At 42.1% G+C, this 13,671-nt stretch overlaps 1 protein-coding gene across 1 annotated transcript; it reads right to left on the bottom strand.

Moving 5' to 3' along the window:
- Positions 1–508: 508 nt before the first annotated feature.
- On the bottom strand, positions 509–11,607 carry AICDA (activation-induced cytidine deaminase). Its single transcript, XM_010849351.1, has 5 exons — positions 11,505–11,607; positions 6,127–6,274; positions 3,190–3,463; positions 2,804–2,919; positions 509–2,004 (listed from the first exon to the last, which is right to left on the bottom strand). Exons 1-5 carry the CDS (start codon positions 11,510–11,512, stop codon positions 1,951–1,953), a joined length of 600 nt encoding a protein of 199 aa, XP_010847653.1. The 5' UTR covers positions 11,513–11,607; the 3' UTR covers positions 509–1,950.
- Between the last annotated feature and the right edge of the window lie 2,064 nt (positions 11,608–13,671).

Below are 13,671 nucleotides of genomic sequence, written 5' to 3'. Positions count from 1 at the left end.
ACTCCCGTTCCCCTCAGGATTGAGTCCTATCAAAAGGAAGACTGAAAAGGACATGCCCAGGAAAGGCCCCGCTGTGTTCCCTGTTTCTTACTTGTAGAAAAAATCTTTAGTATCTTAGGCTTTCCCTGAGTTCTGAAGAGCAGACTTATGCAGGCATGAATTAGGAACTTTCTCAGACTTAGGTATTTGATAAACTTTGAATTAATTTGTGTGTGTGTGTGATCCATATTCAGTCTTTTGTCGATGGATATCCACTTGTTCCAGCATCATTTGCTGAGAATACTGTTCTTTCTCTACTGAATGGTCCCGGCACCCTTGTCAGAACTCAGTTGAACATAGATGTGTGCACTTGTTCTTGGACTCCGAAGTCTATTCCATCATACGGACTTTTCTGTAGTTTAACTTTTTAAAAATCACCTTTGGAATTACTTTGGTTTGACCTTTTATCTCCAAAGCTCCAAAATTATCATTTATTCAGCTGATTGAGCCAGAATCAAATTTGCTGTGGGAAAAATTTACTAAAAAAATCAAGAAAATGGATTTCATAGCAATGTTAATACAATGTTAGACTATGTTACAATTATATGGTTTACTATTAGCATTTCCAAAGGTATAAATGTATGAGACATTACAAATCCATTTTAACAAAACAAAAAGGAAAATTATGATAAAAATGAGACACTGCATACCATAAACATATAATATGAATACATGAATAAGGATTTTTAATATTTAATTCTTTCACAAATTATGTACAATAAGAGTAAAACAGTACAATTATGCATTCAAGTTTTTTTCTTTTTTTGCTTTCAACTTTTCCTGTAGATCTGTTTATCTGCATTGCAAGGGTTGCTAGGTAATAGTTGTGTTATGGTTATTCTGAATATTTTTCTGACAGTCCATGATAGTTATTAGGAACAAATAACCAGTTTGTGCTGTGGTGGATCATTCCATTTTAATGGATAAAACACTATTTCCTTGCAATGCTCTGTCGTCCTTCTCTCTCAAATACTGTCTTCTGTCACAGTCTCTTATATTGTCACATCTTTGAGAGAAGGGACCCATACATGCAAAAAAAAGGGAAAAAATCTTGACCTGGTTGACTTTGCTGAGGTTCAGAGAGAATGGACTTTTTTCTTTTCTCAACATTCAAGCAACTCCCTTCCAAGTGTTCACTAGTTACGTGGGAAATGTGTGTTTGCACAATTAAGATTCTAAAAGGATCTTTTTGCAGATTTGTTACCTGAGGTATCAATTCACTTGTAGCATGTCTTTTCCACAGCCCTCAAATTCATTTTAAGCTCCTTTATTATACAGCATCCTAACGGTGATCATGCATATTCCGTGCCAAGAAAAAATTAGTATTTACAAACATTAAAATCAGGCTTCAGACAATTAAACACAGAACACATGCTTGGATATTAATGCTTTGAATAGACAGCTTGGGGTTGCAGTCACCCAGGTTCTCTCATTAGGTTCTGTGGATCACAGGGTGGCAAGTTTGTTCACTTGAAAGTGAACCCCAAAGGAAAAGAGTAGAAAAATCTATCGTTAATACCGTTAGAAAACGCAGAACAAGAATCAAATAATTAAAAATACTGGTCATAAAACCTCTGATCCTCTCACCATGCTCCTCAGCATTAACCTCTTGCTTTCTCTGCTTAAAAGTCAAGAGTACTGACATAGGGGTTCCCAGGCCCTGCAGTTCTGCCATTTCCCAGTAGGGGGCGACGTTACATTGAAAAACTGAACCAGTGTTTTGGCATTAACCCTGGTGGGTCTGTGTTCCTTCTCTTTTCAAGACAGTTTTTTTAAAAAAGTCCTCTATGAATACTTTTTTTCTAAACTCAAAGTGAGAGTTGAAGAACAGCAGAATTCTTCAAAGATAGTTCTTTTACCCCACTATCTTCACAGATACTTCTTTATATGTGACATTCTTGAAGGTTGGTATCAAAGTCCCAAAGTACGAAATGCATCCCTCAAGTCATCAACCTCGTAGAGTGGCTGTGGAGAAAGACAGTGGGTGACTTTGTAATTTTTGTGTTAATTTTTTCTTTTTAAAATTTATATCTTTTGGTTGCACCACATCTGGGATCTTAGCTCCCCGACCAGGGGTCGAACCCATGTCCCCTGCCCCAGAAGCTCAGAGTCTTAACCACTGGACCACCAGGGACGTTCCCATTAATATTTAAGAAAAGAAGGGGAGAGGGAGAGGAAAGAGAAAGAGAGGAAGAAATTTTCCTAGGAGTAAAATGGATTCTGAGGAGAGTCTAAGTTAAAGATGTGAGTGAGGAAAAGAGAGGGGAGGGGATTAGGGTGGGGAAGAGGGGAAGGGAAAGGAATCTTACTGGAAGGCTGGTGCTTGGGCTAAGTCGTGTCTGACTCTTTGCGACCCTATGGACTGTAGCCCACCAGGCTCCTCTGTCCGTGGGATTTCCCAGCAAGAATACTGGAGTGGGTTACCATGCCCTCCTCCAGGGGATCTTCCCAACCCAGGGAACGAACCTGAATCTTTTTTGTCTTCTGGATTGGCTGGCATGTTCTTTACCACTAGCGCCACCTGGGAAACCCCAGAGGGCTAGTAGAGGGCTTTGAATTGTGAAACAACATTAGAGCAAACTCAGTTGTAGGAGAAATGACAACAAAAACAGAGAAGAGAAAGTTTTCATCAGGAAAAATAAGGGGAGAATGATAAACACACACAAACACACACGCGGAAATGTAGGAAATATAAGTAGTGCCAGGGATAGATAACTTTGGAGAGAGAAAGAAAATAAGAAGCAAAGAAAGCCCCCTCACTTACCAAAAGGATGCGTCGAAGCTGTCTAGACAGACGAACCGAATTTTCATGCAGTCCCTCCCAGGCTTTGAAAGTTCTTTCATGATTTTCCACAAAAGTATTCCAGCAATAAAAATAATCTATTTGAAAATTTAAAAAGGAGAGGGGAGGGGATGGGTCAGAGCTCAAATCATGAGGAAAGAAAGAAAACCCTGCCACCCCCTCCCCCAAAGTCTTGGGTCCACCGATTCTTTTCCTCCAATTCTCCTTGACAGCTTTCAGCCCCAAAGGCGAGTTAGGACTTTGGGGGCGAGTTAGAATTCTGCCCGCTCTCTCCTCTCACCCTGGCTTTTCCCAATCTGAATGGCCAGTCCTGCTCTGGAGAGCCGGGCCGAAAGTTCCCCGCGCACCTTTGAACGTCATGATGGCGATCTGGACTCCAGCGCGGTGCAGCCGCCGCAGCCCCTCTGGCTCGGCCTTGCGCTCCTTGTCGCAGAAGTAGAGGCGCGCCGTGAAGATCCGCAGGCTCAGGTTGGGGTACCCCCGCAAGAAGTCGGCCACGTGCCGCGCACAGTCGTAGCAGGGGCTCCAAGACGTGAACCAGGTGACGCGGTAGCACCGCCCAGGGTCCAGATCCCAGTCAGAGATGTAGCGGAGGAAGAGCAACTCCACGTGGCATCCGGCCTGGGGAGAGAGCAGAGACTCGGGATGGTGACCGACCTTGACTGTCCTGCTGGTAGCTTCATCGTCATTAATTTGTGTCCCTCCCAGCGGTCAGCCTTTTTGGCGTGTCTGTCTTTGGTTTTGTCCTAGGTTACAGAAAGGCTAAGCAGCTGCCCGAAAGGACATAATGATGAGTGGTGATCCTAAACTCTTTGCACTTTTGGCTTTGGGAAGGGAAAAGGGTGCAGATTTTCTGTGGAACAGTGGGAGGATGGAATGAGTTGAGTGGGTCAAGTAGCATCACACCATCTCAGATTTAATTTTGTTTGTGAAGTTGCTTTTCCTTCCTTGGAGAGGAAGAAACGGCTTGGAAGTGCTGTTGATGTAACCGTTGTGAAAATACACTGGACTCCACTACACCAAGTGGAGAATAAAAAGTTAGGGTCAGGAGAGTCTGAGACTGACAAGTGGGTGTTGTAAAAGAGGTAGTAGGCACTGGTTGTGGTTTAAGAACAATTAAATACAGGGGTCCCTTGTTTTATTGTGCTTGGCTATATTGGACTTTGCAGATACTTTGTGTTCTGAAGGTTTGTGGCAACCCTGGTGTCATTTTTTCCAGCAGCATCCACTCACTTTGTGTCTCTGTGTCGCAGTTCGTGATTCTTGCAAATTTCAAACTTTTCATTATTATGGTTATCTGTGGTCAGTGATCTTTGTTACTAGTATGACTCATTGAAGGCTTAGATGATAGCAATTTTTAGCATTAAGCTTTAAAATTAAGATATACACTTTTTGTTTTAGATATAATTGTATTGCATACTTAAAAGAACTGTAGTATAGTGTAAACATATAACTTTTGTATGTACTAGGGCTTCCTTGGTGGCTCACATGGTAAAGAATCTGCCTGCAATGGGGGAGATCCAGGTTTGATCCCTGATCGGGAAGATCCCCTGGAGAAGGCATGGTAACCCACTCCAGTATTCTTGCCTGGAGAATTCTATGGACTAGAGGAGCCTGGCAGGCTATAGTCCATGGGGTCACAAAGGGTCAGACAGGATTGAAAAACTAGCACTTTCAGGAAACCCCCAAATTTGACTCACTTTATTGCAATATTCTCTATTGCAATATGCTTTATTGCCATGTTCTGGAATCAAATTTACAAAATCTCCGAGGTGTGCCTGTAATGAGTTTGCTCTTTGTATGACCCCCATGATTGTAATAGTAATCACCACAGTGAGATATAGCAAGTCCACTTCATAGTGCAGAGAAGTCATTGCTCCCAGAATCTGAAGACCTAAGTTCCATAAGTCACCCAACTCTTAGATCTTCTGATTCCTCATAAGTTAAATGGAGTTTTGTTGTGAAGACTCAGAGAGAGAGAAGGAAAGGAACACAAAAGCTTTCTATGTTTAGAATGTGTCTTATCACCAAATAGGGAAAAGATTAGAAGCTAAAACAATTGCAGTGGGACAATGAACACAACACAAATAGAGGCCAAGAAAAGTGAGATATGTCAGTGTCATTCTGCCCAGGGATTCTTCCCTACGTTTCCACCAAGACCACATGTCAACTGCATGTTATGTAAACTCTTCTGGATTTTGGTGATGAAGTCTCTTGAAAATGTAATTCTCTCATCTTCTAGGTTTTTTTTTTTTTTAATGCTAGATGTGTTATTGCTCAGTTGGTGAAGAATCTGCCTGGAATGTAGGAGACCTGAGTTCAATCCCTGGGTTGGGAAGATTCCCTGGAAAAGGAAATGGCAAGTATTCTTGCCCACTCCAGTATTCTTGCCTGGAGAATCCTATGGACAGAGGAGCCTGGCAGGCTACAGTCCATGGGGTCCCAAGAGTTGGAGACAACTGAGCGACTAAACCACCACTGCTGCCATATTATTGAGAAGCAGTTTTTATTATTTATCTATTCATGGCCTCTCGTTGCAGAACATGAGCTCTTGGGTGCGAGGGTTCAGTAGTTGCAGCATGAAAGCTCAGTAGTTGTGGCACGTGGGCTTAGCTGCTCCAGGGCATGTGAAATCTTCCTGCACCAGGGATCGAACCTGTGTCCCCTGCACTGGCAGGCAGATTCTTCTCCACTGTGCCCCAGGGAAATCCTGATCTTCTAGTTTTAATTCATGGCTTCCCTGAATTTTCTGAGGGTCACTATGATGAATGTACTTACTGGCTTATGATCTAGGTGAGCAGGAAGGAATAGAAATCATTTGAAAGATAGAACTGAGTCATTAATTTTTCCTAATTCTTCTTCCTTCATTATTTAAAATTCCAAAGCCACAATTTGTTTTTCCACGTTTACAGTTCAGCTTAAATGAGCTGATAAGATTCCCCCAAATAAAAAATCTCTTTTCTTTTGGTTTCTTCCTTAATCTGAAAAGCAATTTGGATGCTGGGGAAAGGAGAGGAAGGTTTGGGGCAGTGATTCTTAGCACTGAAACAAAGTGTGGCCTTGATGTGCCCAGCAGGATTCGGGAGGATGTTAAATGACCGCCTTTGGAACCTGTCTATTGTGGGTGCAGAGACATATAAAAGAGAAAAGATATCTCAGAAATCTAATGGAGACAAATGAACCAGGCTGAGTAGCATCATCAGCAGGTGGCTATAAAAGTGCCCTCAGTGTAGCTGCTTGGGAAGCAGGCATTAATTAATTAATAGCAAGATATTAATTGATACCTTGTTTCGAAGGTGCCCGAAGTCCAGTGAGAAGGAGGTGGGACTGTCCCGCCGCTTCACCACGTAGCACAAGTAGGTCTCATGGCGGCCCTTAGCCCAGCGCACGTTTTTGAACTGGTAAAGAAACTGTCTCTGCTTCATCAAGAGGCTGTGGGTGAGAGAGGAGGGAGGAGATGCAGCCTTCTTGGCTTTCCATCAGCTTTTAAAGAAAAATCTGTAATACTTGGGCCAAACCAGAGGAGACGCTCTTGCTTCCTTATGCTGGATGCCTAAGACTTAGTGCACTTCAGATCCACTACAAACCCCTTTTCATGCTTGTACTTAAGACCAGTTGAGACAGCAAGAACCCCAAAGCGATCCACGCTCACAGGACAGGCTCCTCCCATGGCTGCCTTCTAGATGTTGATAACTTGGAATTACAGACGTCTTTCCCAGTTTCATCTTTTCAGGTTTTCACTCCATTATTAGTCATGTCTGACTCTTTGCTACCCCACGGACTATAGCCCGCCAGGCTTCTCTGTCTATGTCAAGAATACTGGAGTGGATTGCCATTCCCTTCTCCATGGAATCTTCCTGACCCAGGGATCGAACTTCTGTTATCTCCTGCATTGGCAGGTGGATTCTTCACCACTGAGCCACCAGGGAGGCCCCAACCTCTACCTAAATGTCCAACATAGATCTCAGAGTCTAAGTGGTCAAAACAATATTCCCAAATTGCCCTGTCCTGACCTCCCTCTCCTATCCTACCAACTTGCCATCCCAAGTATGCAGTCTAGAAGCTTGGAATCATTTTTGATTCTCCTTCACTCATATTTAATTAATTAATCATCTAAATTTATTGAGTCAAACTTTCCAATATTTCTGGGAGTGTCCCTGCTCTGTTCTCTCGGTTCTGTGCTTCAATCCAATCCCTAATCTTTCTTTTTATCACATTGTCCTGATCTCTTAACTGATCTCTCTGCCTGTAGTCCCTTCAAAATAAGTTTCCATGAGGTGCCCTAGAGATCTCAGAAAATCTAGAATAAACTCCAAACTCGTTAATTGTGGTAAAGCTTTTACAATTGGACACATCTACATTTCTAGCCTTGTTTCCTAGTATTTCTTTTTTCTCCCATCATTTCACCGCCTTCCTTACCCCTGTAGCAGGCCCCCTGGCACTAGTCTTTAGTTTTCTTTCCAGCCGTCTTGCTGGAATACATCTCCTGACTGAATCCTTACTACCCCCACTGTGCAAAAACCTACCCCCCCTTCAAAGCCTAACATCAATTTCAGCTCTTCTAGGAAGACCTCTCTCAACTGCCACTATCCCCTCTTTCTAGGCAAAATTGAACATTAACAGCAACAAAAAAAACCCTCCTGAAGTTTCCTGCTGTTCTCCACTCATCCCTATCAAAGAATTCAACTTTTGTTATCAATTGATTGCTACATCTGTCCCCCTCAGATGTAGAATGTGGATTAGAATTTCTGTGCTTTGAGTCAGGAAGTGACACTTTTTGAGTCATATGTTAAAAGTGTGAAAGGTATTTGACCATTCTCAACTTGAATATTACAAAAAAGTCGAAAGTGAAAAATTTTTTAATGTTAAAGAATTAAAGTTTAAAATACCAATTATCTAGTGATAATTAGACATGGGGCTTCTCTGGTGGCTCAGACGGTAAAGAACCTGCCTGCACCGTGGGACACCCTGGTTCGATCCTTGGGTTGGGAAGATCCTCTGGAGAAGGAAATGGCAACCCCCTCCAGTATTCTTGCCTGGAAAATCCCATGGACAGAGGAGCCTGGTGGGCTACAGTCCATAGGATCACAAAGAGCTGGTCACATGACCAGCTTAATATACTTATGTTTTTCCTTCTAGTCTTTTTATGCATATGTATTTACAAGATTTGAGTTAGGCTGATCTCATGTATAAATTCACAATATAATCTAAATATTTTGCCATGTTCTTCCCACACCGGGGATGGGGGTCAGGGACAGATTGCTTTTTGTTTTTCGGCACAGTGTCTTGCATGTTATAAGCACTAAATTTTAGAGTTGAATTTGTAGAAATAACTCTCTGCCAACACAAGTTCCTTTGTAGTGTGAACATAGCACAAGCTATACAGTGTGTGTGTGTGTGTTAGTCCCTTAGCTGTGTCCGACACTTTGTGACCCCATGAACTGTAGCCCAATGTGGTTGATAACCAAAGCATCAGTAGTGAGTGTCCCTGGTTTTTGTCCTTTTGTGTTTTTCAGCAAATTTATCTACCAGTAGAGATAACGCTGCCACCTAGTGGCATTGAGCAGAAGTGCAGACAACTTGTCAAAGTCATGATCTAGGCAGTAATTTGAATACGGTTTGCTTGCAAGAGAATTGAAACTTATTTCAATTTTTTTTTTTTTTTACATTGAGGTTTCCAGGTGGTACCGTATAGAATCTCCCTGCCAATGCAGGAGGATCGGGTTTGATCCCTGGGTTGGGAAGATCCCCTGGAGAAGGAAATGGCAACCCACTCCAGTATTCTTGCCTGGGAAATCCCATGGACAAAGGAGCCTGATGGGCTCCATAGCATTGCAAAGAGTCAGGCATGACTGAGCGACTGAGCACACACACACATAATTTACATACTTCACCCATTTAAAATTCACAATTCTGTGAATATTGTCAGATGTAAACACCTAAAACTGCTGCAACTATCAGTGTACAGAACATTTTTAGGGTACCCCTCCCCCCAAGTTTTCTCATCCATCTCTTCAGTAGGTTCTTTTTCTCCCTCCCAGGCAACCACTAATCTGTAACTATAATTATGGTTTATTTTCTAGAATTTTATTTTAAGTATACATTATCACCTCATTTGTGTCTGACTTTTATTAAGTATGTTATGACTTTGACATTCATCCATGGTGTTGCATGTATCAGTAGAGTTTGTTCTTTTGTCCTGCAAAGCAATATTCCATTGCTTCCATACTGCACATTTCGTATATTCACTCACCTGTTGATGGACATTTGGATTGTTTCCATTTGAGGGTTGTGAATAAAGCTTCTACACCCACTTTTGTATGGACATGTTGGTTATTGATACTTTGATAGTGAAATACATGAGATAGACCCAGAAGTCAACTTCCCAAGTATCACCCTTAGTAAATCAGTAAGCAAGGACCAGAGATTTTTAAAGGTGTTGTAATTTGAATGTTTTTCTCACACACATGAAGCTTATTGGAAATCTTTTTGGGGGGGGGAGTGTGGGGAGGTGGGGTGCTGTGCCACATGACATGTGAGATCTTAATTCCCCAACCAGGGATCAAACCCATGCCTCCTACAATGGAAGCGTGGTGTCTTAACCACTGGATTACCAGGGAAGTCCCTGGAATCCACTTTAAATCCTGAGGCAGAGAATTAGATGTATCACCAGTGTATACATTACATATACAAAACAATATACAAATTAGTCAATCAAATTTTTATAATTAAAAATTCACATTTAACAGGAATCCAAAATGAATGTTAACAAAGATCTAATAATCACTGGCTTTATTCTAAAGTGATAATAATTTACTATGGTAAAACCACCACAGCACTACCTCTGTTACTATTACTATTGTTAATTAATTAACATAACCACCCTCAGCATACTACATAAACCGAATACATAGTAGATGCATAATAAGTACTGGAGAGAAAGAAAAAAAAATTCTGTCCTTTGGGCCCAGTTTTAAATAGATTAGGCATCATCTCTTACCAATAAATTCCTTTTGCATTTAACCTGTCCTCCTGGGCTGTGTGGATGAGAAGTGGGGGAGGGGTACAATATCATGCATTGCAGGTGGTATTGGCAGGGGGTTCCCGTAGGAGGAAAAAGTGTCCTGGGAGTATAAGGAAGGATAGGACACAGATTAAGGAATTCAAATGGCCTTCTACCCCCACATGAAAATACAATTTCCATCAGAAGTTACCAGTCACAGTGAATTGAATTGCATGCCTGTGACCTTGTTAAATATCTTTAATTATAGCTGGGGGCCTAGTTCCAGCACCCTATTCTCTGGTTTCTCTCTCTCTCTTTTAAGAAATATTTATTTATTTGGCTGCACCTGGTCTTATTTGTGGGATCTAGTTCCCCCACCAGGGACTGAGCACAGGCCCCCTGCATTGGGAGTGTGGTGTCTTAGCCACTGACACACCAGGGAAGTCTTCTTTGGTGTCTCTTAAGGATGCAGAGGACTCAGTAGAGACTGTCTGTAAGGCCCACAGGTTGACAGCTGTGCCAGACAGCTGTGTGCCCTGAAGCGGAACGCTGGCTGCATCCCCAGCAATGCAAACCAGAGACAGATGGGTTAAAAGTAATCGTGACCGAGTCATCCTTTCCTGCTGCGTGCCATCAGTACTGTGCTCTGCAGATAGTATTTTCCTTAATGAAAATCACAGTATTTCCCTTTTTCTCCTGTTGAATTTCATCCTCTCTCCTTCTTTGACTCTCTCTGAATTTCAACTCTGATTTTACTGTTGCTTTGCATTTCATTATTTACAAGTATCTCCATTGAGCCTTTTTCCTCTCATACCACAGATTAGTTTTCACTGTAAACTGAGCTGACGTGTGATATTTTGCCCTCAGGTTTCTGAAGGACATTTAATCCACCATTAAGATTCTACATTGAGATTGAAGTATATGGATTAGGTGTAAATTTGCATACATTTGCAGTAGAAATAGATTAAGTTCTATGGTAATAACAATTGTCATAAACTTCATGTGAAGACATCATCAAAATTTTAGAGTATGCATTAAAGAAGTAAGTTAAGTCATGTCTGAAGAAATGGAAAGACTAGGTAAAGAGTAAAAATGCCATTAACTGCCTCTTTGGCCTATAATATTAAGGAAGTTTTTTCAGTTGAATTCATCTCCTTGTCACAGACATAGTGACTGACCTTCAAGCAAATACTTTTGAATATTGGCATTTAGAAAATAATTTCTTGACTATGTAATTATTCAATAAAGTCTCCATAGTCAAGTTTTTCTTCAAGAGGTTCTACAGTTGAATGTTTACAGAATTATTACCATTACCACTACTGTTTTTAGTACAGTATTGCCATGACCTTTTCATGATTTGAGTCTCTTTGCCTGATTAATATTACTACCATAAACTATCCTAACTGCAAGGACCAGTCAATGCATGGTGCATAAAAGTACTTTCGAGTATGGAAAGAAAAAAAGAGAGAGATAATTGGGCGGAAAGCATGTAAGATCTGAACAGAAGATGAGACAGATCCAGAAAAATAACTGTGCATCTTGACCAGGCAGATCCTGTGAGTCAGTGTTAGGGGAGAAAGGGAAAGTTTGCACATCTTATTACTCAGATTTGCTCTGAGAGGAAAGCCAGAGCAACTACCCACAAGCAGACTGCTTTACCTGTCCATGGTGGAATCCAGTTTGTCTTTCTTGGCTCCCTGAAGATCTTAGGAAGAAAAGCTTGCCTCCAGCACTTCTGCTGCACTGGCTGACAAGGCACCGGTCTCACACATTCAAATTTGAACTCAGCCCTTTAGGCTCCTCCCCCCAGCAGCATCACCACCAACAGGTACCCCATACCCCAGCAGGCTTCCTCCTGTTTGGGTCCACTGGAGGTGGGTGGGGTTTTCATAGGCAAAAAATCACAGAGAGAAAATGACTGCGGGCCACTCTGCCTAATGTATAGGTTCCTTTAGTTCTGCTTCTTTAAAAATGCAGTCTACCCTCCACAGGTAGTAAAGATCAGGAGACAGGAGGAGTAGACAGTTTGTATACTGTAATCCTGGTAAAAAAAAAAAGATACCTTTATTCATTTATTTATTTCTTGGCTGTGCCTCAAGGCTTGTGGGAATCTTAGTTTTCTGACCAGGGATTGAATCGAGGCCATAGCAGTGAAAGCACCAAGTCCTAACCACTGGATTGCCAGGAAACTCCTTAAAATGGTATCTTTAATTTTTAAAACATAATAATAACAATAAACTTAAAAGCATCGTGTGTTCGATTAGCCAAAAGCATCTATTTCTCATTTAATTACACAATAGCTCTGAGTCTCAATGAAGACCGACACTAACTGTTCCTGCTTGGTTGCTGGCCAAGTACACTCAGGACTTAGGACAGAGGTTTTTGCCTCCCAAACCACTGAATTTTTTTTTTTCCTTTGATTGCTTTACAAGAATTGCTAAAAGACTAGATGATTACACCAAAGGATAATTTTTTTTTTTTTTTTATCTTATATATTGACCTTCCCCCACTACCTCTTTGGAGCAGTCCTTCAGCTATCGGGGAGAAGGCAATGGCAACCCACTCCTGTGTTCTTGCCTGGAGAATCCCAGGGACCGGGGAGCCTGGTGGGCTGCCCTCTATGGGGTCGCAGAGTCGGACACGACTGAAGCGACTTAGCAGCAGCAGCAGTAGCAGCTCAGCTGAGCTGCCGCCTCCTGGGCACCTCATCTTGCCCCAAATAAATATGCAACTCTCAACTTGTACATCTTTAGAGGACAAATGTATTTTTTGTGTGCCTATGCGAAAAATTTAAATTACGTATGTGGCTTACAGTGGGCAGCACTGAGTTGAAGGATAACCAAAGGAAAACAGCCATGCATGTAAATCCTGCAAGTTCTTTAGTAACAGCTTTCTCTCTCTTAACGGTTCCTCCCAAGAATCATCTGAGATAAAAGTCACGTCTCCCCGCTAGAGGAGTAAGACCTCGGTAGCACACTAGGTTCTCTGCACCTCTCGGCTTGCGCGGGAGCGGCGGGGCGGCGGGGGCAGCGGCACCCAAGAGCCTCGCGTAAAGGATAATTTTTGCATACGCTCATCTTTTCCACAGAAGCCATATATTAATTTGAAGTCAGAAGCAGCAGCATCTCAAACAACAAAAAGATTTATTTCATCACACAGAATCAGCCTCTAAGTGACTGCACTGAACTTAGAAAACAGGTTGGGCTTTTCAAATAAGATGCTTTAAGTTCCCTCCTTCATACAAGCTGGTCTAATATTTTTACTTCTCCCTCCTGCGTTCATATGCATTCTATCTGTTCATTCAGTAGACATTCAATACCCACTAGGTGACAGAAGCTGCCAGGTGCCGGTGTTGCAATAGTGAGCCAAGTGGCCAGGGTTCTTGCTCTCTTTCTGCTTCAAGGCTTTAAAAAATCATCTACATGTTAATAATCCTCCCCCTGCCCCAGTCTGTAGTTCTAGCCTGGAACTCTCCCTTGAACTCGAGGCAAGTATGCCCATCTTCCACCTCAGCATCTCCCTCTGGATGTCTGGGCATTTCAAACATGGCTAAAACCGAGCACCTGTTGTCTCTCCCAACGTATAATCCGGTCCTCTTACCTCTTTGTCTCAGTGGCACTCAGAGCCATCCTGGCCATCTTCTTGGTTGCTCTCTTTCTTTTAAATCTTGTGCCCGAATCCTGTTAACTCTCCTTTCAGAATAAATCCAGACCCTGACCACTTGTCACCACCTCCAGATCTAAGCATCCTGAAAAATTATATTCAGCCGCTCAACTGGCCTTCCTGCCACCACCTTTCTTCAGTTACAGTCTATTCTTACAGCAAT

The sequence above is a fragment of the Bison bison genome, unplaced genomic scaffold (assembly GCF_000754665.1).
Source record: "Bison bison bison isolate TAMUID 2011002044 unplaced genomic scaffold, Bison_UMD1.0 scf7180017864281, whole genome shotgun sequence".
Lineage (NCBI taxonomy): Eukaryota > Metazoa > Chordata > Mammalia > Artiodactyla > Bovidae > Bison > Bison bison.
Note: the sequence above shows the minus strand (reverse complement) of the source record. Positions and strands in the feature narration are given on the sequence as shown.